The sequence below is a fragment of the Mobula hypostoma genome, chromosome 11 (genome assembly GCF_963921235.1).
Source record: "Mobula hypostoma chromosome 11, sMobHyp1.1, whole genome shotgun sequence".
NCBI classification, from domain to species: Eukaryota; Metazoa; Chordata; class Chondrichthyes; order Myliobatiformes; family Myliobatidae; genus Mobula; species Mobula hypostoma.
Window position 1 is genome coordinate 47,041,950 of NC_086107.1, and position 27,514 is coordinate 47,069,463.

Genomic DNA, 27,514 nt, shown 5'->3' on the forward strand with positions numbered 1-27,514 from the left:
ATTACAAAAAACTTTTTAAAATTTAGAACATATTCTAACAGTTTCCAAGAGGATCAGTACCTGTTCCAGTACACATTTCCAGAATTTTTCTGCATTTCTCCAAGAATTGCCAAGAGCAGGGAAGATTTGCCACATCCAACCTGACCAACTATCATGGTTAGCTGCCCTGGAAAATAAAACAGGAGCTTTATCAGCTTCACATGGCCTGCGCGTCACTCTGGAATTTATTATTGCATGAATTGTTCATGAACGGTAATGAGGAGGGATTATCAGCTTTAGCTCCTATCCATGAATTAAGTTTACAAACAAAAGTCTTAATTACTTTATCAAATGTCATTTGAAAGTCCAAATACACCATCTCCAGTGGTTCGTCCTTGTTTATTTTAGTAGTTACAAATGACAAGAAATTCCAACAGATTTATCAGTCATTATTTCCCTTTCATAAATCTATGTTGATTTTGTGCAATCCTGCTATTATTCCCTCAGTACATAAGAGATTTCCCTACTACTCACATAAAGCCAGCTGACCTATTGTTCTGTTGTCTTTAATAGTGGGATTACACTTACTACCTTCTAGACTGTGGGGAACATTCTAGAAGTAATGTAGTTTTGGAAGTTGACAATCAGTGCATCCACTATCTTTTTCGTTGCCACTTTCAAACACTTAAGATGTAGTTCATTAGATCCCGTTGATTCATCACAATTCAGTCCTTTTCATTTTTACAATTATTAATTTATTTGTACTCCTCATTCATACTTCCCCATTTTTGTGAGTTTTCTGTGTCTTTTTCTACAAGACCAAACAACTTTCTGCCATTTCCTTGTACTCCAGTTTATTTTTTGTCTCAGTATGAAAGGGCCTCACAATAACTTTATTCTTTTCCTTTTTACTCACCCATAGAAGTTGCTATACCCTTTTCCTACTCCTTTTTGCCAGATTACTCTTGTACTTCTGTATCAGTGCATTGGTTGTCCTTTGTTGAATTCTGAAATTATCCCAATCAGGCTTACTGCTTCTTCAGTTACACCTTTAGCATTGCTGTCATAAACTGATGAGCCACAGCTGGACATTTTCTGTTTTTACTTGCAAATTTTGTTGTACACCTCTTGCTTTTTAGTGTCATAACCAGCCTCTCCTTCTTCCCTTCATAGTTTCCCTTATTCTGATTTAAATTAGTGCTGTACAGGCTGAAATGTGTTAATTCAATTTTTAAAATCTATTAAAATCATTGTTCCCTAAAGATGTGCTTAACTATCTGAGCATTACTGATTCCTTTCACATAATATACTAATGAAGAAAAAAAACAACCACTATACACTCATGAAAATGCTATTCACACTATCACTTCTAACTTGATTTGATCAATATTTCTAAAAACCAAACAGGCGGTGATCAATTAATGTCCTTGTTACTCATCCCCCTAATTTGTCTAATTTTAGTATGCCTAGTATTTCCGTTACTGTTTGGCAGTCCTTATACAACTCCCACTAATGTTTTCATCTCCAGGCGCTGTCTCCTCCTCATCAAAGCTGATTCTGTTTTGTCATTTTCTGCACTAAGATTTCTTGTCTCCATTAAATTTATTTCATTCTTTTATGTTAAGGCCAAGTGCCCTCCTTCTCCATTTGACATCTCTTCTAGAAGTCAATTATCCTGGAATATTTAGCTTCTATGGTTGGTCACTTTTCAAACATATATCTGTCTTGGTTATTGGAACATACCTGTTTATCTCTACCTGTGATATTAATTTACTTATCATGGTTCAGATAAAGAGCTTTCAAATTGGATATTTCTAAACATTTTATTCTGTCCTGACTCTAACTTGAGTTACACTTAGTGGCCAATTTATTATCTACCTCCTGTACCTAATAAAGTGGCCAATGAGTGTAAGCTTTCATTGCCCTTTCTTCACAGACTCTGGTTATCATATCTCATTTCTCTATCCTAGAAAGTAGTCGTCCTCTATCTCTTTAACTTTCTAAGTTCCTCTCATCAGGCTATTTAACTTACAGCTCTAGTTATCTGATTCACTAAGACTTTAGTCCCAGTCTAGTTCAAGTGAAATAATTTTTAACAAAACTTCTCCTTCTTGCCCTGCCATTGGTGCCTGTGTTTCTTTAATATAAAAACCCTCACACCAACTTTTCAGCCGCATTTATGAGTCACTTCTCTGATTTTATCTTTTGCCAATCTATTGTCTAAGCCACACGTATATCTCTCATTACATTATTTTGGTGATGTGTCCTAATTTTGATATAAAATACCTCACATTTACTCACATTCCACATATAAACTATGTACCCACTTTGTTAGGTACCTCCTGTGTGCTGTGGTTTTCTGCTGCTGTCGCCCACCCACTTCAAGGTTCAGAGATGTGCTTCTGCACACCACTGTTGTAACATGATCATTTGAGATATTGTTGCCTTCCTGTCACCTTGAACCAGTCTGGTCATTCTCCCCTGACCTCTCTTATTAACAAAGCCTTTTCATCCACAGAACTGCCCCTCACTGGATCTATTTTGTGTATCATACCATATTCTGTAAACCCAAGAGACTGCTGTATGTGAAAATCTCAGGAGATCAGGAGTTTCAGAATACTCAAACCACTCTGCCAGCCACCAACAATCATTCCACAGTTAAAGCTCACTTAGGTCGCTTTCTCTCCCCATTCTGATGTTTGGTCTGAACAACAACTGAACTTCTTGACCATGTCTGCATGCTTTTATGCATTGAGTTGCTGCCACATGACTGGCTGATTAGATATTTGTATTAGCAAGCAGGTGTATCCAATAAAGGTAGCATGCATATTTATGTTATGTCACCAATCACTAAACCATTTTCAAGATTTCTTGACTTTGTGCTCTGAATTTATCAAAACAGCCCATCATTAAACCATTTGTAATTTTTTTGTTGAACGGTTGGGGATAGTATTTTCTCTTTTTCAGAGTACTTGAAGAAGACATTGACACTAACAACAAATACTACCTAGTTCTATCCTCCAGGATAGCATTCATTGCTACCTGTCTACTGTCTTGTCACGCCCTGTTAAAGCTGATACCTTTTGGTCCGTCTTGCTTTTGTCCCATGGCCGAGAACAACTACTAAAATCAACTAAGCTAACCTCCCATCTCTGCAGTCTGTAGATGATATGGATGTGCACAGGACCTATCGTCTTTTTATTTACTAATCAGAGTTGGAATTATTCACATCTGAATTTCCAATCAGTCTCATATAGCTTGTGGCTATACAATATCAGCCAATACCACAGCAAAAGCAATACGGAAAGAAGAGATTGTTCACAAATTCAAGTTAGTAGCAAGTAACTTTGGGATGAAAATCAGAGTGTTTTTTTTACTTAATATAGTGAATAATTGGCATATAATGGGTGCCGAGGTAGTGTAATAGTTGGCACAATAGTATTACAGCTTGGGGCATTGGAATTCAGAGTTCAATCCCGATATCCTCTATAAGGATTCTCCCTGTGGAATGTACAAGTTTCCTCTGGGTGCTCCAGTTTCCTGCCACAGTCTAAAGATGTTTCGGTTAGTAGGATAATTGCTCATTGTAAATTGTCCCGTGATTACTCTAGGATTAAATTGATGGGCTGCTGAGTGGCATGGTTTGAAGGGCCGTAAGGGCTAATTCCATGCTGTATCTCTAAAATAAAATTTTTAAAAATGTTTTCTTAAGATGAAAGAAAAGTATCATTAAAGAAATAGTTTCACATACCAATGGAGTTGGGCTGGGAGGGTTTGAAAAGTAAAATTCTTTGGGTATCAAAACAGGCTTGACTGGCCATATGATTTAGAAATATGAGCAATGAAATGTAATCCCCACCCATTAACAAGTGATGTGGAAATAGTGTTTCACTGGGACAAACTCTGTTCAAAAATTATACTAGATTTTCTAATGTAACAGAGCAGACACATAAGGATCAAAACCATCTTCAGAACCATCAAAGGCTTTTTACTATCTGGACAAAACTACTAGTGGTCCATCATTTAAAGAGGTTCACCCAGGGCATGCTCTCTTCTCATTGTTACCGTCAGGAAAGAAGTACAGAAGCCTGAAGGCACACACTCGGTGATTTAGGAACAGCTTCTTCCCCTTTGCCATACGATTCTTAAATGGACATTGAACTGATGAACACTACTGTACCTCACTTTCTAAAAAAATATATATTATTTCTATTTTTTGCACTATTTTAAACTATTCAATATACATATACAACTTCTTTATTTTTTCTTTGTATATTATCATTGTACTGCTGCTGCTAGGTTAACAAATATCACGAATGATGCTGGTGATAATAAAACTGATTCTGATTCAGTATCCAACAACACAGCAGCAATCCAAGAGGTCATATCCCATTTTCGACAAAAAACTATTACAGTATAGTCAAAGTACAATATTTTGAACTATTACAGTATAGTCAAAATACAATAATTTTGGTTAATCCTTTCTAAGCACCTTAGAGTACAATTTAGGAATAGCTTTCATTTGTTAATCTCCCCAAAATAAAATCTTCAGAAAGTTCAAAAGGAAGGTAAGGAAAATGAATAGCATGATTAGCATAAATTGTACATTTTCCACAGGTAACAGGAGTTGTTTGGTGAAAATCCTATTCAAAACAAGCAGTGTTCACAAATGACACATTTTTAATTCATTATTAATTTAGTTCTCTTTTTGTCCTACCATAAGGAATCTTGATATCAATGTTAGACAGCGTTGGGGCTCCATCAGATGTCCAGGTAAAGAAACCATTTGTCACCTGCATTCATGTAGAAAAATAGAAAAATCTGTGAGATACAATTATATTTGAATGGCAAGATTGATATTAGTGCTTCTGGAACAGCTGTGCCTACATGGCCTTATTATAGCAACACCATTTTCCATGTTGACATGCTATTATAAAACTTAAACACTCTTGAATTGATTCACTGTAAAGAACATTGAAATAGAAGGAGACACTTCAGCACCAGTTCCACGATTCAATCTATTTAGGTTTCATTTGGACCTTTTGTTGACCCACCTGGTTTCATCAACCAATACCTAACCTCACAAAAATCTATTAACTTCAATTTTCATATTTCAATTGATCCAGCTTCAAAGACAGAAAAATCAGATTTCTTAAACTCTGTGTGAAGAAAAAGCTATTTGCTTTTTAAAAACCTCTTCCAATTTTAAGATTAGTCCCGGAAAAGAGTGAAGAGTTGACGTTTCAGGCCGAGACCTTTCATCAGTCCTGATGAAGGGTGTTGGCCCAAAAAGTTGACGGTTTACTCTTTTCCATAGACGCTGTCTGGCTTGCTAAGTTCCTCCAGCATTTTGTGCATGTTGCTTGGATTTCTAGCAGCTACTGAATTTTTCGTCTTTAAGATTATTCCTCCTTTTTTCTCTGGAGGATCAGTTCTCTCTGTATCCTTTAATCCTTTTAAAAAATTCTATTAAATTCCCTCTTTATGCTTAACATGCAGAGGAGTAAAGCCTAGTCATCATCCATACTGTTTCTTCTTGTAATTTAACTCCTTTAGATGAATCTTCACCTCCCACCCACCCCCCATCATGGCCATGAAGTCAATTCAATGCTGCAAATGGATCTGGTCAGAACATTGTTAGTAAAGAAAATAGGTCAGGGAGTACAACAATTGGTGGGAACAATGGTGACAATATTCTTGAGCAGTTGGAGGAAGATTCAGATTTTTGCTTCGTTTGCTGCAAATAATTTTATAACGTGACTTCTTAGGTCACTTCATTTTGCCCACTATATTTTATTGAGTGGTGTGTCCCACAGTGCAAGATTTACTGTACCCAGCAGATCACACAAATTATGTGCAGTTTGTGTACTCAACATGGGGCCCAATTAGCACCAGTGAGGTTTTTCGTGATTTGGACAGATTTTGGACTGCCTAATGGATGACAAGAGTTAAAATGGCAGCAGATTCTGAAAAACTGCTCGGTCATCATCGATATCTTGCAGTCACTATCAAGTGGGAACTTAATGAGGCATGCCATATGAACACAGTGGTAACAAGAGCATAGCAGTGCTTGGTACTTTGTAAAAATGTTTATTGTGATGTGAGGCTGGAAGGAGCAAGCAATCAATCAATGTGATCAACATGACCGTTCCATCCCAGTCTCTGCCCTCCCTGATTTCAGTTCAGCCCTCCTTTTCCCTACCTGCAACCAGCTTCTGATGTGCTTCACCTCTAAACTTTGGTTGCTTTACCCATAAAGTAAGTAAGGCTCGAAATTGCAAAGCACCTAGAAGGTTGCACTACAACAAGAACCCACGGGAAGCTCATCCCAGTGTTGCTCCAGAGGCCTGTCAAGGCGATTTGTTTGGGCTCTTAGTCCAAGGTTACATGGAAAAAGTCAGTGGAGCTTGGATCATGGTGTGTGGGGAGCTTGTGGGAATTGGGATGGGGGGGCAGTTAGAGAGGGCATAGACAGAGGTGAGTCAGGATTAGGGCCAATCAGAGAGGGAATTGGATGCCCTTGGTGTGGGATTGGTGGGAGTGAGTACAAGGAAATAACACAAAGGAGTATCTACCTGGAAGCCAATGAGACCTCAGACTGCCCAGTAGCTAACAAATCATGCCTATGGATGTACTCAGTAAATTTTGATGAAAATCACTCTTTTCGGTTTAATTAAAACACTGGCTCGGTTGTTTCAATGAGCTTGTGATGCATTTCATGACTTATGACATCAATGAATTGTGCCACTTGCAGCACGAAGTTGGTGAGCCAGATTATCTCCTTATGTGCTTTAACAACACCATGATTCTGTGACTGAATGAAGTCCGCTAATATTTTCTCTTCTGTTAATGTCATTGGATAATTGCAACATTAATAATAATGTTTAAAATATTATTGAAATACTTATAATATATTATAGCATTGTTTAAAGTAAACCTGCAGCAGAAAGCCAGCAAAGATTTAGAAAGGCATAAGTAAAATAACTATTCTACAAATAGATATAAGTGACAATTATTTCACCTTTATAAATACATCATCTCCTTCTGTGCTGCTTATTTGCTGTCTGGACTGAGGTTCGTATTTTTGCCATCCCTCCTTGGTGGGCCGTTTGCGGTTAATAACTTTAAGGGGCTGTGGAGGAGTGAGTGGAAAACTGAAGTGTAAGTGTTCATTGCATTAGAAGTGCCAATTAAATAAATACACACTCTTATTGCTCGAACCTATAAGCACAATCTATACAGCGCATGCATTGCAGTATGGACGATGTTAAGACAAGTGATGGAATTTCAGTTACTGGGCCTTTGAAACATACAGCAGGTTGTGAAAATGCAGGAATGATAAAAGAGAGATGGACAGCACAGAGGAGCTTGCTGGTTGCATTGCTGAAATGTTAACTTATACTCACTACGGTCTGGTACTTGCTATTATTTTCCGTGTTCAAATGCACCACAACTCTGTTCTGCTCCTCCCCGATTTCTTCACTGGAGAAGAATTCACTGAGTTTCTGCACACTGTAAGGAAGTGCGAGCGAATTACCACCAAAATTACGAACATGGAGAATGAAAAGAATATTCAAGATGCCCCTGCTTTTACTTACATTCATGTTTGTAAAACCAAGTAATCCAATATGTAAAATAATTCAAAAGCTTTTTCCTCCCCTACAGGTGTTCACATAGACTAATGGACTAATAGATATTTTAGTACAAGTCCACAAGTGCCTACTGCATTCTGTTACCTCCCCTAACTGTGTATTTTATTACAATCAGCTGGATGGGGTGGCCAAGCTAGATCTAGATATGAAATATTTCCTAAAATGTAAAGTGAACAATTTCAGTTTCTGGGTGTCAGCATCTCTGAGGATCTATCCTGGGCCCAACAGACTGATAGAGTTACAAAGAAGGCACCACAGCAGCTGTATTTCATTAGGAGTTTGAGGGCATTTGGTATGTCACCAAAGATGCTCGCAAATTTCTACAGATGTACCGTGGAGAGCATTCTAACTGGTTGCATCACTGTCTAGTATGGGGTGGGGTGGGGGGGAACACTGCATAAGATCAAAATAAGCTGCTAAAATATGTAAACTCAGTCAGCTCCATCATGGGCACTAGCTTCCATAGTATCCAGGACATCTTCAAGACACAATGCCTCAAAAAGGCAACATCCATCATTAAAGACCCCCATCATCCAGGACATGCCTTCATCTCATTATTACCTTCAGGGAGGAGGTACAGGAGTCTGAAAGCACACACTCAACGTTTCAGGAACAGCTTCTTCCCCTCTACCATCAGATTTCTGAATGGTCATTGAACCCATGAACACTATGTCACGACTCTATTTTACCTACTCATATAACTTTTTAATATATATACTTCTTACTGTATTTCAGTTTTTATTATGTATTGCAATGTACTGCTGCTGCTGCACATCTACAAATTTCATAGTATGTGCCAGTTACATTAAACCTCATTCTTGTTCTAATTTTGACCTTCCAATGGAAATCATCACATTCGCTTAACTCAGGAAAATGTTAATCACCATTGTTAACAACACTCAGCTGTCTATTTTAAAGTGAAAATAATATAAATTATTTTCAAACTATTGTGGATTTTTCCTCAACATTTAAAAAAAATTGCCAGGAACGAATTTTAAACCCCTCACATTCCGCACCCTTCACTCAAATCCTATCCACTACCGTCCTATCAGAACCCCATCATGCTTTGTATGGACAAAGATTGGAACAAGCTGACTTGAAAACTTGAGGTTACTCTATTCCCACAAAGCTCCATTATGACTAATCTTCAAGTTGCCCAGGATGTCTGGCTTATTTTAAAGTTAAAGTCACTTCTCAATGATATCAGTACAGTATTAGTGCTATGTGATTTTAATATCATATACACTGTTCAGGATCTTTCAGCCTAAACATGGGAAATGCTGACCAGCCAGATAGGATTGAAGGTAGATTAATAAAGAAATATTTGATGAAACTGCATGGGCCATAACCTGTGGTAGTGCTATCCCCAGGAACTTCAGAGTCCTACAGCCTCCTAGTACCAGACTTGCCTCTTAGTCTCAGTGCCAATTTAAACTACCAAAACTTTACCACACTGCTAAAATTATCTAGCATTCTAAGCTCCTGCTTTTGAACATAAGGAGGATTTTAAGGAAGAAGATATTTGGATGCTAAGGTAATAAGGGAATTGTCCAACTGAGTATAAACTGGCTAGTTCAATAATGACTACAGACAACAAAAAAAAGCAAGTTGCTTGCTTGTGTTTCTATATGCAAATGTTATTCCTGTTTGTATTTAGGTATTGCAAAGGCATTAAGTTGAGCAAAAGATCAAACATCATCTTTGTATTGCATTTTACCTCACTAAAGCTTTGACAGTAGAGCGAACCACACTTGACAGCAAGAAGAGGGGTGTGACCAGAATGTGGAACAGAGAGAGCGAAGCAAAAGCCACTGCTGGCGAGAGGTCTGCATCCTCGTAGAGGTGAGTGTGAACTACAAAAGTCTATTCGTAAATCAGAAATAAAAATGTTAACTCTCTATAACTATAATACAATAAGAATACAAAGTTACAAATGATTAGTTTAGCAAACCTTATTACTTATATCTAAAAATGAAGGTTCAATCAATCAGATAAAGTTCACAAATAAATTCACCTTAATTCTGCTCCTTATTTCTGACAAATCTTTGGTAATATTCTTATGATATACTTCAGGACTTTATATTTTACTGCAAATACTACATTAATGCATGCAGTTTTTGTAAAGGTATGAAGTACAATCTTCTATGTGGTGGTGTTCTGGGACAATGCATCCACATGGGTGTTGCCAACAGGCTCAATAATCTGATTAGAAAGGCTGGTTCTGTTATAGGAATCACACTGGAGGCTGTGGTAGAACTAAGTGCCCTCCAGAAAATCCTGGCAATTCTGGACAATGTTTCTTACCCTCTGCATGCCACCTTGGCTGAACAAAGGAGCACTTTCAGTAATAGACTAAGTCAACTGAACTGCTCCAAAGTGAGCTATGAGGTCATTCTTACCCTCAGCCATCAGGCTCTATAGTGATGCAACCTGCAGGTGGGAAGTGATCTTGTTATCTTTGACTTGTAAATCTTGTACATCTTATTTTTAAGGTAACTTACTTTTCTTCTTGCAACACACAGAAAACGCTGGAGGAACTCAGCAGGTCAAGCAGCATGACTGTACTGCTGAGTTCTTCCAGCATTTTGTATGTGTTGCTCGGATTTCCAGCATCTACAGAATTTCTCGTTTGTTATTTTTATTCTTTCTTACTTCTCTTCTAATATTTGTATATCTGTGCACTTATAATGCTACTGTGACACTGTAATTCCTTTGGGCTCGATAAAGTATCTATCTACCTATCTATCTGTTTTTTGCAAATCTGTGCTGAAGAGACTTCGTAATTATAAATTTGTTCTACCAGACACCGCAGAGCATGAGGGTATAGCGTCATACAGTGGGGTCTGTCCACATTAATGTGTTCTGTACACCAATGAAAATTGGGTTCATCTCCAGACGGACAAGGGTAACTTAGAGTTAAACTATCCTTATCCATTTTCATCAGTTCCTAATTTTAAAACCTGGGAGATCATCAGCCTTTTTGTCACATAGAGAAAAGAATTAAAGATATGGGAAGTAACCAAGAAAAAGAGATTTAAAATGAATTGACAATTAGGTTGAATCTACCTGTATATTAATATTTTGATCTTTATTATTCATGCATTCCAAGGATATCATTTGCAGAGGAAGAAAGAACTACTCACTGTGAGGACTGCGGCAATGGGTATTGCTGCATTCATGAAAACTGCAAATAAGCAGAGAACCTTGTGAAACGAACAAAATGAAGGCAGGTTTGTATTAACAACTAGAAGAGACAGCAAAAAATATATACTTCATCCTAATAATATAAATTAATTATCACCAGTAATCAGGGTTAAATTTTCTAAACTATCTGAGGCCATTTGTAGTCCATCTTGATCCATGTCCTTCAGTAGCAAACATATCTACTTCCTTCTTAAACAGTTAAATTCTTGGATATTTATCCTATGTAAGAAACTAGATCAAAAAACACGGTTCATCTATAAAAATCCTGCTTGTAGCAGAATCACATTGTCACTGAAGTTAGGAAAGGATGCACATCAGCTAGACAACCAATGGTTCATTTATCAAATGACAAAACTAAAGTGACACCCTCTGTAAATTGTTTCTGGTAAGCAGTTGGTTTTTAATGAGCATAGAATCAAGATTCCCATTTTCTGCTGATGTATTAAAATTTCTTCTTTCAAAAAGTAGAGAATCTCTGGAATTCTCTACTGCATGGGTGGCAGAGGCCAATTCAGTAGATATATCGAAAGTGGAGGTAGATATACATTTGGAAGATTCATAAAATGAAGGTTATGGGGAACTGGCACAGAAGAGGAGTTGAGACCAGCATAGGTCAGCCTTGATCACACTGAATGACAAGGCAGGCTTGAAGGGCCTGGTGGGCTACGCCTACTCTGGATTTTCTTGTGTTTTCTGTGCTGTAAGATGGGTGCAGAATTTTTGAAAAACTTTACGAATAATCTACTTAAACAAGAAGAGTTTATTATAAATGTTACAAGAAATATATAATTCTTTAGAAAATATTAAATAGATTGGTATTTTGTTATTTTTTCAAAATTAAAATCACGGCATCAGTAAATAATTGTGTTAATGTCTGTTTAAATTATTAAGGCATAACACTGGTATGTTGGCTTGCAGCAAAGGTATTAGTTTTAATAACTAAAGTGTTTTTGGCTTCTCCTCCCTACATTCTTCATTTTAACTAACAACCATTTACAGAATCCTTTATGCTTACAGTTCAAGAAAAGTGTTTTCCAATCTTAAACCCAAATTCTTCCATCAAGTGCTAATGAAGATACTTTCATAATTGAAAGCCATATACACTAATAATTTGTTGTATTCCCATAACTATTCATCAATCAGAAAATCACTAATAAATATCTATGGGAACATAGAAACTAGAAGGTCAGTTTTTGTCAATATTGTGTTTCCAGGAAATAATCAATTGGCCCTTGCATTTCCAAATACTCTCTCTCATTTTCTCAAGTTATCTGAGATTTTTCACACAAATAACACCAGGTGGATGGTTAGTGAGTTTGCCATATTGAAAAAAAACATCTTTAGACTGCCTGCTTAAATCCTTAATCACACCGTTGAGAGCAGTTCAAGGGAGATAAAGAGCAAATCTGTAGGCAAACTCATGACGATTGCAAATGCACTTAACATTAGGGCATTTGAAAATATTCTATTATCAAAAGTAGCAATTTCAATGACCTACTATTAACTCCGATGCAGTTAGTATAAAAGGCATGGAGGGCACAGATGTCCTAAACTGTATTCTCTTATGACAGTCTGTCCCAACATTCCCAAACAAGAGGAATGCAGAGGTCTAGTTTTAGGGAAGGAGACTGGGCAGGTAAATGGAGTAGGAGTGGGAGAATGTTTTGTGGTACTGATAATTAGTTTAATTAAACTCATGGAAAATTACTATGATGAAATAGAACTGTAGGGTTTTCAGTTTTTCAATCCTACCTGCATAGACTTTTGGTCCCAGATGACCAGAGAACGTCTAACATGGTACTGTTGCTTGAAAAGGAAGAGATAAACCAAGTAATTACAGTTTAATTTTGATGGTGGGTAAATTGTTATTTATTCAATAGGATGGGATAAATCCTTAAGATAATTTGTTAAGGGAAGATCATGAACGATAGGCGTGATTGAACTTTTTGAAGAGGTAACAGACTGTTGATGAGTAAGTGCTTTTGATGTACTCTACATGAATTCAAGCGAGGCTTATGATGAGGATCTAAATGGCCCAAGTGAAAGTAAAAGCCAATGAAATCCAGTGGGGCAGGTGGCAAATTGCATAAAAATTGATTGACTGTTAGGAAGCAAACAGTGATACTTGATGGGTATTTTTGCAAATGGAAAGATTATTCACCGTGTTCTATGTGTTCACTACTCAGTGCCTTTCTCTTTCATAATAGATGTTAAAGATTTATACCTACATGTATAAGGTATGATAACTTCTCATTATAGACACCTTAATTCTGGTTGGTACTTTGAAAGGACTTACATAACAATTGTTGCTGGGCCTTATAAAGAATGGTCTTGTGGGAGTCATAATCTCTGCCTGTCCATCACAAGACATGTAAAACAATGAGTAACAGTTATTCTACACTTGTCTATATTTAGAAACAATGACAGAGAAGGTTACCTTCCTCCATTTATCAAAACTTATTTATAGGCTTTGTATCTTTTGCATCCACACTTGGATGTATTTTCAACATTATCCAGAAACTTATGCACATTTTCTTCAGTACGTTCATTCCAATCTTTAATGATCCACTGGTAACTTGACATCTTGCAGAACTGCTATCAGTTATAAATACTTTATTTTCCCAAATACCTTGGGCTATTTATCACCTACCTGCTAATCACAGGCCTCATTAGATATTAAATATCATCGGAGAATCATTAAGTTATACAGCAAAGAAATGGACTACTTAGCCCAACTTGAACATGTCAGCTGTTAATGCCTATCCACACCAAATACATTTGTTTGCACCAAGGAATAATAGACACAGACCATATTACTAATAACACACTGAAAAGCAACATGAATCCAATGTCTTTGACTCATTTCTACATACTTGTTATCCCGGACATCATTGCTCAAAGTTAGCAGCAGCAACTTGTACTGATATAATGACCACTAATTAGCAAAATAGTCAAGATACTTTAGAAGGAACAGCAAGAAAAAAGATACCAAGTCACTTCATAGAGAAATTAGAACAGATGAACACAAACTTAGCCAAGCAACTAAATTTTGGGGAATCTCAGAAGGGAGAAAAGAGAAATAAAGAAGCAGATAGATTTAGGAAGAGAATTTAAGGAAGATTAAGAAGGCAGAATTGGAGGGACGAAGTTGTCTCTGAGGAGATTATGGAGTAAACGAGATTAGAACTTGAAAAAACTGCTGGAGTGACTTACTAAGAGGAATATAAATGACTATTTCTTATGTTTTAATGACTCCATGAAACCTAGTTTGAGTTCATGTAAATACATGTAAGATCACTTTAGGGACTGGTTCATCCCTAAGGGTCAACATTAAATCTTCCATTATGAAATGAATGGAGATCTTTTCATTGTATTAATTCAAGACAAACCTGCAAGTTAACCTAGAAGGGAACTTCTTTTTTCTTACTAAACTACTTATGGAATAGACTGCCATCTAGTGCAATAAATATTAATTCTGCAGAAGTATTTAAAAGCTAATTAGTTTAATTAACAATTAACACCAAATTGACAGCTGTAAGTTTAAAACATAACATTCAGCCCCTCATGTTTTACGTCAGCACCACTTCCATGTTCAAACCCCATATCCCTTGATTGTCCTAATACAAAAATTAACTATCAATACTTTTCTCAAATGTACTCAGTAACAAAGCCCCTAAAGCACTCTTGGGTTGAATATTTCAAGAAAATTTTGGTATAAAGATTCACTAACCTCTAAAGAAACAATTTTTTCTCAGGTATCTCCTGACAGGTTAACCTCTAACTTTGAGACTGTTTAATCTCTCATCACAGGACAAACCCTACTCCCAGGTATGGATTTAACAACATTTTGTTGCACAGGAACAGTCAAAGTGTTAGATTTGGCAAGGGAAAAAAGAAAACAGCTACCACTCCCTCACAAGAGTGCATCGAACTGCTCTTCAGTTGCTGGATGAATGCAGCTCCAACAACTCGAGAAGCTCGGCACCATACAGGACATAGTAGCCCACTTGATAAACACTCCATGCACATGCATTCAGTCTCTCTACCACTGACACACAGTAACAGCAGTTCTTACCATCTACAGGATGACTGTAGCAACTCACCAAGTCTTTTTAGAAAACACCTTTCAAATCCACAACCTCTACCAGATGAAAGGACAAGGACAACAAAAGTATGGGAACACCACCACCTGGAAGTTGCCCTCCAAGCCACATAGCATCCTGACCTGGAAATAAATCAGTGTTCCTTTATCATTGCCGGGTCAAAATCCTGGTGTTCCTCTCCCTAACAGGATCTTGGGTATACCCCTTCCTCAAGAACTGCAGCGGTCCAAGAAGGCAACTGACCATCACCAGCTCAAGGGCTTTTAGGATTGGGCCTTTAAATGTTGCCTCAAGCTATGAAGCCAATATCCCTTAAATGAATAAAAAATTTTTTAAAAAGAACATGGTTACCAGGAAAATATCGAATAGACCCTTATGTTTATGAAGGTTGGAGACTAGCTTACAGGAAATTGGATGAAGATTGAAGCTCCAGCGAGACTTAACACAATTTCTGCTATGCTAGCTCTTATCTAAAGCTAGCAGGGATGAATAATATGCGATGGGGATAATTTTTCTCAAAAGGAAATAGAAAACTGTCTGCTACACCAATCAGCAACTGGCAGGAGATGGGAGATATTAGTTCTTGTGTGGTGGGAAGTATATTGACAGGCTGCTTCATAGCCTAGTATGGAAACACCAATGCACTTGAATGGAAAATCCTACAAAAAGCAGTGGATATGGCTCAGTCCATCACAGTAAATGCTCCCACCATTCAGCACATCTACACAGAGCACTGTTGCAGGGACCTTCACCACCCAGGTCATGCTCTCTTCTTGCCGCTACCAGTAGGAAGAAGGCACACGAGCTTCAGGATTCACACTACTAGATTCAGGAACAGTTATTACCCCTCAAACATCAGGCTCTTGAAGAAAAGAGGTTAAACTTCACTTCTTCCATCACAGAATTGTTCCCAAAACCTATGGACTCACCTTGAAGGACACTTCATGTCATGTTCTTGATATTTATTACTTATTTATTTATTATTATTATTATTTCTTTCTTTTTGTATTTGCACAGTTTGTTATCTTTTGCACACTGGGTGAATGCCCAAGTTGGTGTGGTCTTTCAATGATTTTATTATGGTTATTATTCTGTTATAGACTTGAGTATGCCCACAAGAAAATGAATCTCAGGGTTGTATATGCTGACATATGTACTTTGATAAAAAATATTCTGAACTTTGTGAATAGAGATGCAGGGGAGTTTGGGACAGTGGAAATACATTCTTGTCACTCATGTCATAATCAAAGTATTAACATATGCACCAAATTGTTGGTCCAGCAAACAATTAAAACAGAGTGACAAACTATGTAATCTGAATATGCCATTCCCTTTGCCTGCCTGTCTGGAGTGAAAACATCAATACTTTCAAAAACCATGGAATTACAATTGTTGCACACAAAAGCATGTAAAAGCAGATTGTGGCTTCTGACTGTCATTTTAGTGCTACCCCAACACCATCCTCAGTGCACAAACAGGGTTAACACTGATCCTAAAATACTTATCAGGAGTTTATTTAATATTACTGGGAGTCACCAGAAATCAAACATAGTTGGTGAGAAATCAAATTTTATTTAATGAATAATTCCAGTAAGGTTGTGAGATTTTAATTAGTGAAACATATTGCCATCCCATTACAATCAGAACACTCACCATTAAAGAAATTTTCTTTTCATTGATGATATCCAATAAGTTTAAATCTTCAGTGTAACATTTTATTATCTCATAATGCTAATATACTATTTTTCTAGAGCTGTCTTCTGATAGCTAACTTCATGCTAATTGGAATTAGATTGCAGTAGTGGCAGCTTGGCTGCACTTTAGACATTCCATATAACCCAGTTGTCTTAAACCTTCATTATATTTGGACAATATCTGTCATTGAAATGAAGCTGTCTACCTTTACAATATCAGCAGTATATTAGTGTTAATGAAAATAGCAAGCCGTTAATGACATATCTGCCTTAATATTGAAGTACTAAGAAATATCTATAACTGACCGAACCAAAGGAACAAAACCAGTGAGATAGTAATACAAGAGATTCTGCAGAGGCTATAAATCTAGAAAATCATAAATGGTCTTGATTCCATTGATGCTGCCTGACCTGCTGAGTTCCTCTAGCATTTTTAATGGATTAAAAGTTATAAGACCATAAGGCGTAGGAGCAGAATTAGGCCATTTAGCCCATCATATCTGCTCCACCATTCAATCAAAGCTGATATATTATCCCTCTCAACCTCCATTCTCCTGCCTTCTCTCCATGATCTTTGATGTACATACTAATCAAGAACCGATCAACTTCTGCTTTAAATACACCCAATGGTTTGGGTTCCACAGATTCAGCACCCTTTGGCTCAGGAAATTCCTTCTCATTTCTGTTCTGAAGGGGTGTCCTCATATTCTGAGGCTGTAGCCCCTGGAGGGAATCAACAGGTCAAACAGCATCTAGGAGAGGAATAAGCATTCAATGCTTCAGGCCAAGAGCCTTAATCAGGATTAGGTGGACATCTACCTTGTTATTCCAATTTTTTTGCACTAATTAATTAATTTGTATTTTATAGCAATTTTATGTCCTGCACTGTTCTGCTGCCACAAAGCAACAAATTTCATTTAAGATAGTGATAACAAAGCTGATTGTGATTCTGCAATTTTGTATCTTTTTTCCAAATATTAAATGTTTATGGAAGCAACCAATGGAAGAGGCAAGAGGAATGATATGTTTTAAAAATTAATAGCATTTCCCCCAGCTGCAGGCTTGGAACAAACAACATCAGCGTGACACATTTGTAAAAGCTCCATTACCCAAATCAACTGCCCAAGGGGTGAAAATCAACAGAATTACAGAAGCTGAAAATCTGAAATGTAGACTTTGTCTCTCTTCCTTCAGCTGCTGCCTGACCCCCTGACTGCTTCCAGCAATTTCAGTTTCTTTTTCAACAGTTTAGGACTTTTAATAAGATCAGTAATTTAGTACAAATCATCACTCAGTTATTTTATAATGAAATTGATTCTTCCAAATTATGATTCCATAAATTATTATTCCATGGCCTGTATTCATGTCATATGCAACTTTCCACTCTTCGGTAGTTTGTAGTATACTCCTTGTAGCTTGATCAGTTTGTTTGCGTTTTCATTTCAATAAATGTAGACTTCTTTTTCTATCCTCTGGTTAATTGCTGCAATTATTCAACAAAATGATATCTCCCTGGGTAAGTCAGACAGCATCTTCCTGTGTAAACCACCATTGAGACATCTTCAAAAGGCGATGCCTCAGAAAGGCAGCAAACATCATCAGGGACACCTATCAGCCAGGACATGCCATTTTCTCATTGCTGCCATCAAGGAGGAGGTTTAGGGGTCTGGGACACACACTCAATGCTTTAGGAACAACTTATTCTCCACCGCCATCTGATTACTGAATGGACAATGAACCTGTGAATGTACATACATATATTTCTTCTTGTAATTTATAGTTTTTTTTATTATGTATTGCACTGTAATGCTGCTGCAAAACAATGTATTTCATGACACATGCCAGTGATATTAAACCTGATTCTGATTCTGTAGTCACTAAGTCAGACTGCCAATGAAACAAGAGAACTCAGACGAAATCACCTTTGATAATGCTATCCCTCATTCGTATGCATTATAATCGTCACTAAAGATACAGATAGGAATAATATCATAAACTTCATTTCAAAACATTTTCAGTTATGATGAGCAATGAAATTACATTTCAAAATAATGTGAATCTACAAATATCTTACAAAATTGCTGATACAAAACCAACATGTGAAACACATCACAGGAGGTATAATCCCAACTTTGTAATTTCTTGACATTATATAACTTTGTTTAAAAATATGCATAATTAGCTTTAGCTTTTTTATCGAAGGGATAATGAAATTAATTTTTCCCTTATTGACTTCCTCTTAGGGAATCTGGTGCCCTCAGCTCTTTTGTGGTGCTACACCAGCAAATTCTAAAAACTGTTAGATATTTCTCTTACTACTCTAGCAAATAATTACTTCACTTTTTAAAAAACATGTTACACAGTAGCAACACACATTTTCCAATGAACACAATGAGTTTAAAGGTAGTGTGCACAATCTCAACTTCTGTTTTTTTCTCACTCCAGATACTTACGGTGCCTATAAAACGTATTCACCCCACCCCCTTGGAATTTTTCATGTTTTTATTGTTTTACAACATCTTCACAAGCCTTCCAGGGCCTGCTGCAGTGAAGCAACCCCACAGCATGATGCAGCCACCACCATGCTTCAGGTAGGGATGATGTGTTATTGATGACAGAACATAGAATAGTACAGCACAGTACAGGCTTTTTGGCCCACATTGTTGTACTGAATCTCAAACCCTGCCTCCCATATAACCCCCCACCTTAAATTCCTCCATGTACCTGTATAGTAGTCTCTTAAATTTCACTAGTGTATCTGCCTCCACCACTGACTCAGGCAGTGCATTCCAAGCATCAACTACTCTCTGAGTAAAAAACCTTCCTCTAATATCCCCCTTGAACTTCCCACTCCCTACCTTAAAGCCATGTCCTCTTGTATTGAGCAGTGGTGCCCTGGGGAAGAGGCGCTGGCTATCCACTCTACCTATTCCTCTTAATATCTTGTACACCTCTATCATGTCTCCTCTCATCCTCCTTCTCTCTAAAGAGTAAAGCCCTAGCTCCCTTAATCCCTGATCATAATCCATACTCTTTAAACCAGGCAGCATCCGGGTAAATCTCCTCTGTACCCTTTCCAATGCTTCCACATCGTTCCTATAGTGAGGTGACCAGAACTGGACACAGTACTCCAAGTGTGGCCTAACCAGAGTTTTATACAGCTGCATCATTACATCGCGACTCTTAAACACTATCCCTCGACTTATGAAACCTAACACCCCATAAGCTTTCTTAACTACCCTATCCACCTGTGAGGCAACTTTCAGGGATCTGTGGACATGTATCCCGAGATCCCTCTGCTCCTCCACACTACCAAGTATCCTGCCATTTACTTTGTACTCTGCCTTGGAGTTTGTCCTTCCAAAGTGTACCACCTCACACTTCTCCAGGTTGAACTCTATCTGCCACTTCTCAGCCCACTTCTGCAACCTATCAATGTCTCTCTGCAATCTTCGACAATCTTCTACACTATCTACAACACCACCAACCTTTGTGTTGTCTGCAAACTTGCCAATCCACCCTTCTACCCCCACATCCAGGTCGTTAATAAAAATCATGAAAAGTAGAGGTCCCAGAACCAATCCTTGTGGGACATGACTAGTCACAACCCTCCAATCCAAATGTACTCCCTCCACCATGACCCTCTGCCTTCTGCAGGCAAGCCAATTCTGAATCCACCTGGCCAAATTTCCCTGGATCCCATGCCTTCTGACTTTCTGAATAAGCCTACCCTGTGGAACCTTGTCAAATGCCTTACTAAAATCCATATAGATCACATCCACTGCACTACTCTCATCTATATGCCTGGTCACCTCCTCAAAGAACTCTATCAGGCTTGTTAGACACGATCTGCCCTTCACAAAGCCATGCTGACTGTTCCTGATCAGACCATGATTCTCTAACGCCCAGAGATCCTGTCTCTAAGAATCTTTTCCAACAGCTTTCCTGCCAGAGACGTAAGGCTCACTGGTCTATAATTACCCGGACAATCCCTACTACCTTTTTTGAACAAGGGGACAACATTCGCCTCCCTCCAATCCTCCGGTACCATTCCTGTAGACAACGAGGACATAAAGATCCTAGCCAGAGGCTCAGCAATTTCTTTCCTCGCCTCGTGGAGCAGCCCGGGGAATATTCCGTCAGGCCCCGGGGACTTATCCGTCTTAACGTATTTTAATAATTCCAACACCTCTTCTCCCTTAATATCAACATGCTCCAGAACATCAATCTCACTCATATTGTCCTCACCTTCATCAAGTTCCCTCTCATTGGTGAATACCGAAGAGAAGTGTTCATTGAGGACCTCGCTCACTTCCACAGCCTCCAGGCACATCTTCCCACCTTTATCTCTAATCGGTCCTACCTTCACTCCTGTCATCCTTTTTTTCTTCACATAATTGAAGAATGCCTTGGGGTTTTCCTTTACCTTACTCGCCAAGGACATCTCATGCCCCCTTCTGGCTCTTCTCAGCCCCTTCTTAAGCTTCTTTCTTGCTACCCTATATTCCTCAATAGACCCATCTGATCCTTGCTTCCTAAGCCTCATGTATGCGGCCTTCTTCCACCTGACTAGATTTTCCACCTCACTTGTCACCCATGATTCCTTCACCCTACCATTCTTTATCTTCCTCACTGGGACAAATTTATCCCTAACATCCTGCAAGAGATCTTTAAATATCGACCACATGTCCATAGTATATTTCCCTGCAAAAACATCATCCTAATTCACACCCGCAAGTTCTAGCCTTACAGCCTCATAATTTGCCCAACCCCAATTAAAAATTTTCCTGTCCTCTCTGATTCTATCCTTTTCCATGATAATGCTAAAGGCCAGGGAGCGGTGGTCACTGTCCCCCAGATGCTCACCCACTGAGAGATCTGTGACCTGACCCGGTTCATTACCTAACATAGCATATTATGCTAAACATAGATCTAGTCTGGTAGCCTTCTTGCACGGTCACTCTGTTTGTGAGGATGGCCTGATCTATAGGCAGACTTACAGTTGTGCCATATTCTTTCCATTTGTTGATGATTGTCTTAACTGTAGTCCCAAGGGATATTCAGTGACTTGGAAATTTTTTTGTATCCATCTCCTGATTGTGCTTTTCAACAACCTTTTCAGAGCTGTTTGGAGAGTTCTTTTACCTTCATGATTTAGTTTTTGCCAGCATACACTCACAACCAGTTGGACCTTCCAGATACATGATGATGATGATGGCGTCAACTCAGGCCTGACAGGCTAGCGTCGGGCATTTTCATGCCTTACAAGGCACTTACAAGTCTGTGTGGTGCAATACTCCTCACACAGACATTTCGCAGTATGTTTCTTTATTTATAACACCCAACCCAGCACGGATGGAAAGTGTACTCAGGAACGGCCCGACTGGATTCGAACCCGGGAACCTCTGTTCCAGAGTCCGGCGCTGATGTCACTGCGCCACCAGCCGACCTATACAGGTGTACAGATACAGGTATATTTTAACTAAAATCAATTGAAGCACCTTGACTGCACACAGTGTCTCCATTTAACTACTTATATAACTTGTAAAACCAATTGGCTGCACCAGTGATGATTTGGTTTGTCATATTAAAGGGGATGAATGCTTATGCAATCAATCATTTTGTATTTTACATTAGTAATTAATTTAGATCTCTTTGAAGCATGGTGGTGGCTGCATCATGCTGGGGGGATGCTTCACTGCAGCAGGCCCTAGAAGGCTTGTGAAGATAGAGGGAAAATCAATGCAACAAAATACAGGGAAATCCTGGAGGAAAACCTGATGCAATCTGCAAGAGAACTGCGACTTGGGAGAAGATGTGTTTTCCAGCAAGACAATGACCACAAGCATAAAGCCAGGATACACAGGAATGGCAACAAAGTTAATGTCCTGATGTGGCCAAGTCAGAGTCCAAACCTCAATCCAATTGAGAATTTGTGGCAGGACTTGACATGGACTGTTCGCTCACGATCCCCATGCAATCTGACAGAGCTTGAGCAGTTTTGTAAAGAAGAATGGGGAAAAATTGTAGTGCCCAGATGTTCAGAGCTGATAGAGACCTATCCACACAGACTCAAGGATGTAATTGCTGCCAAAGGTGCATCTACTGAATACCGACTTGAAGGGGTTGAATATTTTTGCAATCAATTATTTTGAGTTTTATATTTGTAATTAGTTTAGATCACTTTGTAGAGATTTGTTTTTACTTTGACACGAAAGAGTCTTTTTCTGTTGATCAGTGTCAAAAAAAAGCTTAATTAAATCCACTGTGATTCAATGTGTAAAACAATAAAACATGAAAACTTCCAAGGGGAGGTGAATATATTTTAAAGGCACTGTAGTTACTAGATCCCTGATGTTCTTCCTGGTAACCCTGATTCTGGCCTCATATCTGTTCCACACCTCCAGCAACGATGTCTAACCGACAAATAATAAGATTGATAGTAAATCTATAGATTGAATCTAAGTACTAATGAGTGAGTGAGTTACGTACTGATTGCACATTATTGGGCTTTTACATAACTCATACCAGTGCTTATGGTCATATGAAAAATCAGAGTAAGAATAAGTACTTCAATTTGCTATCTACAAAGATCACCAAAATTTTATATTTACTGTTTCTGCTGTCCAGAATAAAAAATATAGGTTCAATTACTTGAAAAACGAAAGCACAAAATTGAAAAAAACTGGAATTGCAACAGTTCAAATGAAACATAAACTATTTCTTACTAGATATGGAGGTGTAGAGAGCAAAAGATTTGAGACTTGTGAGCTCCTTGTGTCGAGTCTCTTCTACACTGTTATGGAAGATTTGCTCCCAAGCATAGAGCTTAAGCAGTTTGATTCCTCGTAGCATTTCATTTGTTTTCCTCAAGCGCTCACTTGAGTAATCCTAAAATAAGAACAATCAGTAGCAGGATTTGGAGAAAAACAAATTTAACAATCATGATAGCTGAAAACCTTAACATTCTTCTCCCAGGTCTCAGTATTTCAAACATCATGTAATGCGGTTCTTTCAAACTCTTTATTTATTTTGTTCATTAACATTTTAAATGTTACAGTTGCTGAATGGAGCACTTCCCTACCGAGGTAACAATGTTCAGGACTAATCAGGCTAAGAGGCATAAATTCAACTACATCAATTTTTTTTTAAAGTACCAATCCTTTTCTCTATTTTAGTTACCAATGCTCGAATGAGATTATAACTCCTTTTACCTCATCTGTGGATTCCCCATGAAGATAAGATAACAAATCTATTTCATTTCCTCCATTACTTCTCTCAGACCTCCTTCCTTCCAGGTTCCCCCTGTGTTGACCCTACCAGCCTCCACATTCCAAGAATGATCTTCTGCATTTGGTGCAGCTATAGTGTAATGTTATCACCAAACGTACCTTTCCTTTCAGCATTTCAAATTGACTATTCCCCCTGGAACACTCCTATCCACTCTTTGTTCTCCACCAATAAGTCACCTCATATCACCTTCATGCTCCTCGTACTCATAGTTGTTTGGGTTTATGGGAGTAGGTTGCAGGATTTCTCAGAGCGGAGGTACCCCTCCCTCTCCTGCTTACAGCATAGGTTCATAGGATCAGGTGCTAACTTTCCTGAATGTTGCCTTGAAAGGGAGAATCTAGTTGCTTATCTTCATTTCCTTAAGACTTAATCTCAACTGAAGCTTTCAACGAAAGACTGATGACAGAAATATTTGCCAACATAGGGCCACCAAGACCATCTAATATCCCTACAGAATTTTTTGTCAAATAGACTTTACACAAAAATGCAACTGAAGTAGGATTTCAGTGCAGTAGGAGTGTCCTAGCTATTGAGCAGCAGAATGGCATGGCTAAAAGAGTTGCTTCCTTGTAGTCCCAGTGTGCCTGGATTCATTCCTGGCCTCTGGTGCTGTCTGTATCGAATTTTCACATTCTCACTGTGAATGCATGGGCTTCCCTCAGGTCCTCAGCTTTCCTCCCACATGCCAAAGATGTGACATTTGATAGATTAGTTGCCATTTTACATTGCCCCTAGTGTTCAGTTGAGTGATAGAATTTATGGGAGGTTTTTGAGGATGTGGAAGGAGTAAAATGGGACTGGTGCAGTGTAGAAAGGTGCTTCATGTTTGGCTGAAAAATCTGTTTCTGTCCTATATGATGCCTTAACTCCATGACATCCTATGGAAAGAATTATGGATGCTACTACACATGGTAGGACAGGAAGATGATAGGGGAAAATTGTTTTCAGTGGGATGAAGTGAAATGTAACATGGGGGCAAAATCGAAAAGGGTGATGAATAAAGGACCGAAGGTGTTGTACTTGAATGCACACAGTATACAGATACTTAAATGCACACAGTATATCGAGTAAGACAGATGATCGTGTAGCGCAGCTAGAGATTGGCACTTATGATGTTGTGGGCTTTACTGAAATGTGGTTGAAAGAAGATCACAGTTGGAAGTTTAACATCCAAGGACATAACTTGTATTGAAAGGACAGACAGAGGGAGTAGGGTGGCTCTGTTGGTAAAAAATGAAAGAGGTGACAAAGGATCAGAAGATGAAGAATCCTTGTGGGTAAAGTTAAGAAACTACAAGGACAAAAAGACCCTGATGGGAGTTATATACAGGCCCCCAAACAGTAGCCAGGATATAGGCTATAAATTACAATCACAATTAGAAAGTCATGTAATAAGGGCAATATTATGTTATTCATGAGGGATTTCAATATGGAGGTGAGTTGGGAAAATCAGGTTGGTGCTAGATCCCTAGAGAAGGAATTTGTAGAATGCATCAAGGTGGCTTTTTAGAGCAGCTTATAGTTAAGCCCACTCGGAGAAAGGCAATTCTGGATTGGGTACTGTGCAATGTACCAGATTTGATTAGGGAGCTTAAAGTAAGGAACCTCTGGTAGGCAGTGGTTTTAAATGATAGAATTCACCCTGGAGTTTGAGAGGCAGAAGACAAGGTCAGTTGTATCAGTATTACAGTGGAGTAAAAGGAATTAAAGAAGTACGAGCGAGGAGCTGGCCAAAGTCGATTGGAAGGGGACACTAGCAAAGATGACAAGAGAACAAAATGGCTGGAGTTTCTGCGGAGCAATTCAGAAAGTGCAGGGTCAACACATTCCAAAATGATGTAGTATTCTAAAGGGAGGTTGAGGCTACTGTAGTTGACGAGGGAAGTCACAGACAGCATTCAAGTAAAAGAGAGGGCAAATAATATAGCAAAAATTAGTGGGAAGGTAGAGGATTAGGAAGTTTTTAAAAACCAACAGAAGGCAAGTTAAAAACAAACATAATGAGAGAAAAGACAAAATATCAAAAACAATACCAAGAGTTTTTTTCAGACATACGAAGAATACAAACAACAGGAATTCTGCAGATGCTGGAAATTCAAGCAACACACATCAAAGTTGCTGGTGAACGCAGCAGGCCAGGCAGCATCTCTAGGAAGAGGTACAGTCGACGTTTCAGGCCGAGACCCTTCGTCAGGACTAACTGAAAGAAGAGTTAGTAAGAGATTTGAAAGTGGGAGGGGGAGGGGGAGATCCAATATGATCAAAATGTGGTCGAAAAGTTGAAGAGCCGAAGAAATTACAGATGGGGAGCAGTGAGAGATGGTTTCACTGAACTCCCGTCGAAGAGAGGATCTAAACTTCTTCGGTATAGGCATCACCGGAAGAGGCTTCACAGTAGTGAATTTTAAAACGCAAACAACAGGAATTCTGCAGATGCTGGAAAGAATACAAGAGAGGTGAGAGTGGATATCAGAATGCTGGAAAATGACACTGGAGAAGTAGTAATGGGGGACAAGGAAATGGTGGATGAATTTAATAAGTACTTTGTGTCTGTCTTCACTGTGGAAGACACTAGCATTGCGCCAGACACTCGAGAGTGGGCGAGAGTGTCAGGGGGCTGAAGTGAGTGTAGTTGCTACAACTAAGTTAAAGGTGCTTGTGAAGCTGTAAGGTCTAGAGGTAGATAAGTTACCTGGCCCTGATGGACTACACCCTGGGGTTCTGATAGATGTAGCCGAAGAGATTGTAGGCATTAGAAATGATCTTTCAAGAATCACTAGATTCTGGAATGGTTTCGGAAGACTGGAAAATTGCAAATGTCACTCCACTCTGTAAGAAGGGAGGCAGGCAGAAGAAAGTAAACTACTGTACAGGCCAGTTAACCTGACTTCAGTGGTTGGGAAGTTGTAGATGATGTTTTGGGTACTTGGAGGGGCAGGATAAAGAAGGCCAAAGTCAGTAAGGTTTCCTTGGAGAAATCTTGTCTGACAAACCTGTAGGAGTTATTTGAAGAAATAATAGGCAAGACAGACAAAGGAGAGTCAGTGGATGTTGTGTACTTATATTTTCAGAAGGACTTTGACAAGGTGCTGCCCATGAAGCTGCTTGACAAGATACAAGCCCGTATTTTTACAGTGAAGATACCAGCATGGTTAGGAGATTGCCTTACTGGCAGGAGGCATAATGTGGGAATAAAGGGGGCGTTTTCTAGTTGGCTACCAGTGACAAGTGGTGTTCCGCAGGAGTCGGTATTGAGACCGCTTCTTTTCACATAATATGTCATTAAGTTGGATGATGGAATTGATGGTTTTGTGGCCAAGTTTGCAGATGATACAAAGATACAAAGAGAGGTGGAGGGTCAGGGTGTCTGACTGAGAATTTGGATGGATTGGGAGAATGGGCAAAGAAGTGGCAGGTGAAATATAGTGTAGGGAAGCGTGAGGTCATGCACTTTGGTAGAAGGAATAAAGGCATGCACTATTTTCTAAATGGGAAGAAAATTCAAAAATCTGAGGTGCAAAAGGACTTGGAAGTCCTTGTGTAGGATTCCCTAAATATTAACTTTCAGATTGAGTCAGAGGTAAGGATG

At 38.6% G+C, this 27,514-nt stretch overlaps 1 protein-coding gene across 3 annotated transcripts in view; it reads right to left on the reverse strand.

The window, feature by feature from the left end:
- The window catches only part of abcc8 (ATP-binding cassette, sub-family C (CFTR/MRP), member 8), a 181,210-nt gene that overhangs the window by 57,364 nt on the left and 96,332 nt on the right, over positions 1 to 27,514 (reverse strand). For all 3 annotated transcript variants that reach the window (XM_063061994.1, XM_063061996.1, XM_063061995.1), the window contains 7 exons: positions 23,361 to 23,523; positions 10,775 to 10,815; positions 9,349 to 9,494; positions 7,386 to 7,491; positions 7,001 to 7,111; positions 4,697 to 4,772; positions 61 to 166 (listed from right to left, as the gene is read on the reverse strand). In XM_063061994.1, the coding sequence (XP_062918064.1) occupies positions 61 to 166; positions 4,697 to 4,772; positions 7,001 to 7,111; positions 7,386 to 7,491; positions 9,349 to 9,494; positions 10,775 to 10,815; positions 23,361 to 23,523 (749 nt within the window). The remainder of the gene's footprint in view (positions 1 to 60; positions 167 to 4,696; positions 4,773 to 7,000; positions 7,112 to 7,385; positions 7,492 to 9,348; positions 9,495 to 10,774; positions 10,816 to 23,360; positions 23,524 to 27,514) is intronic.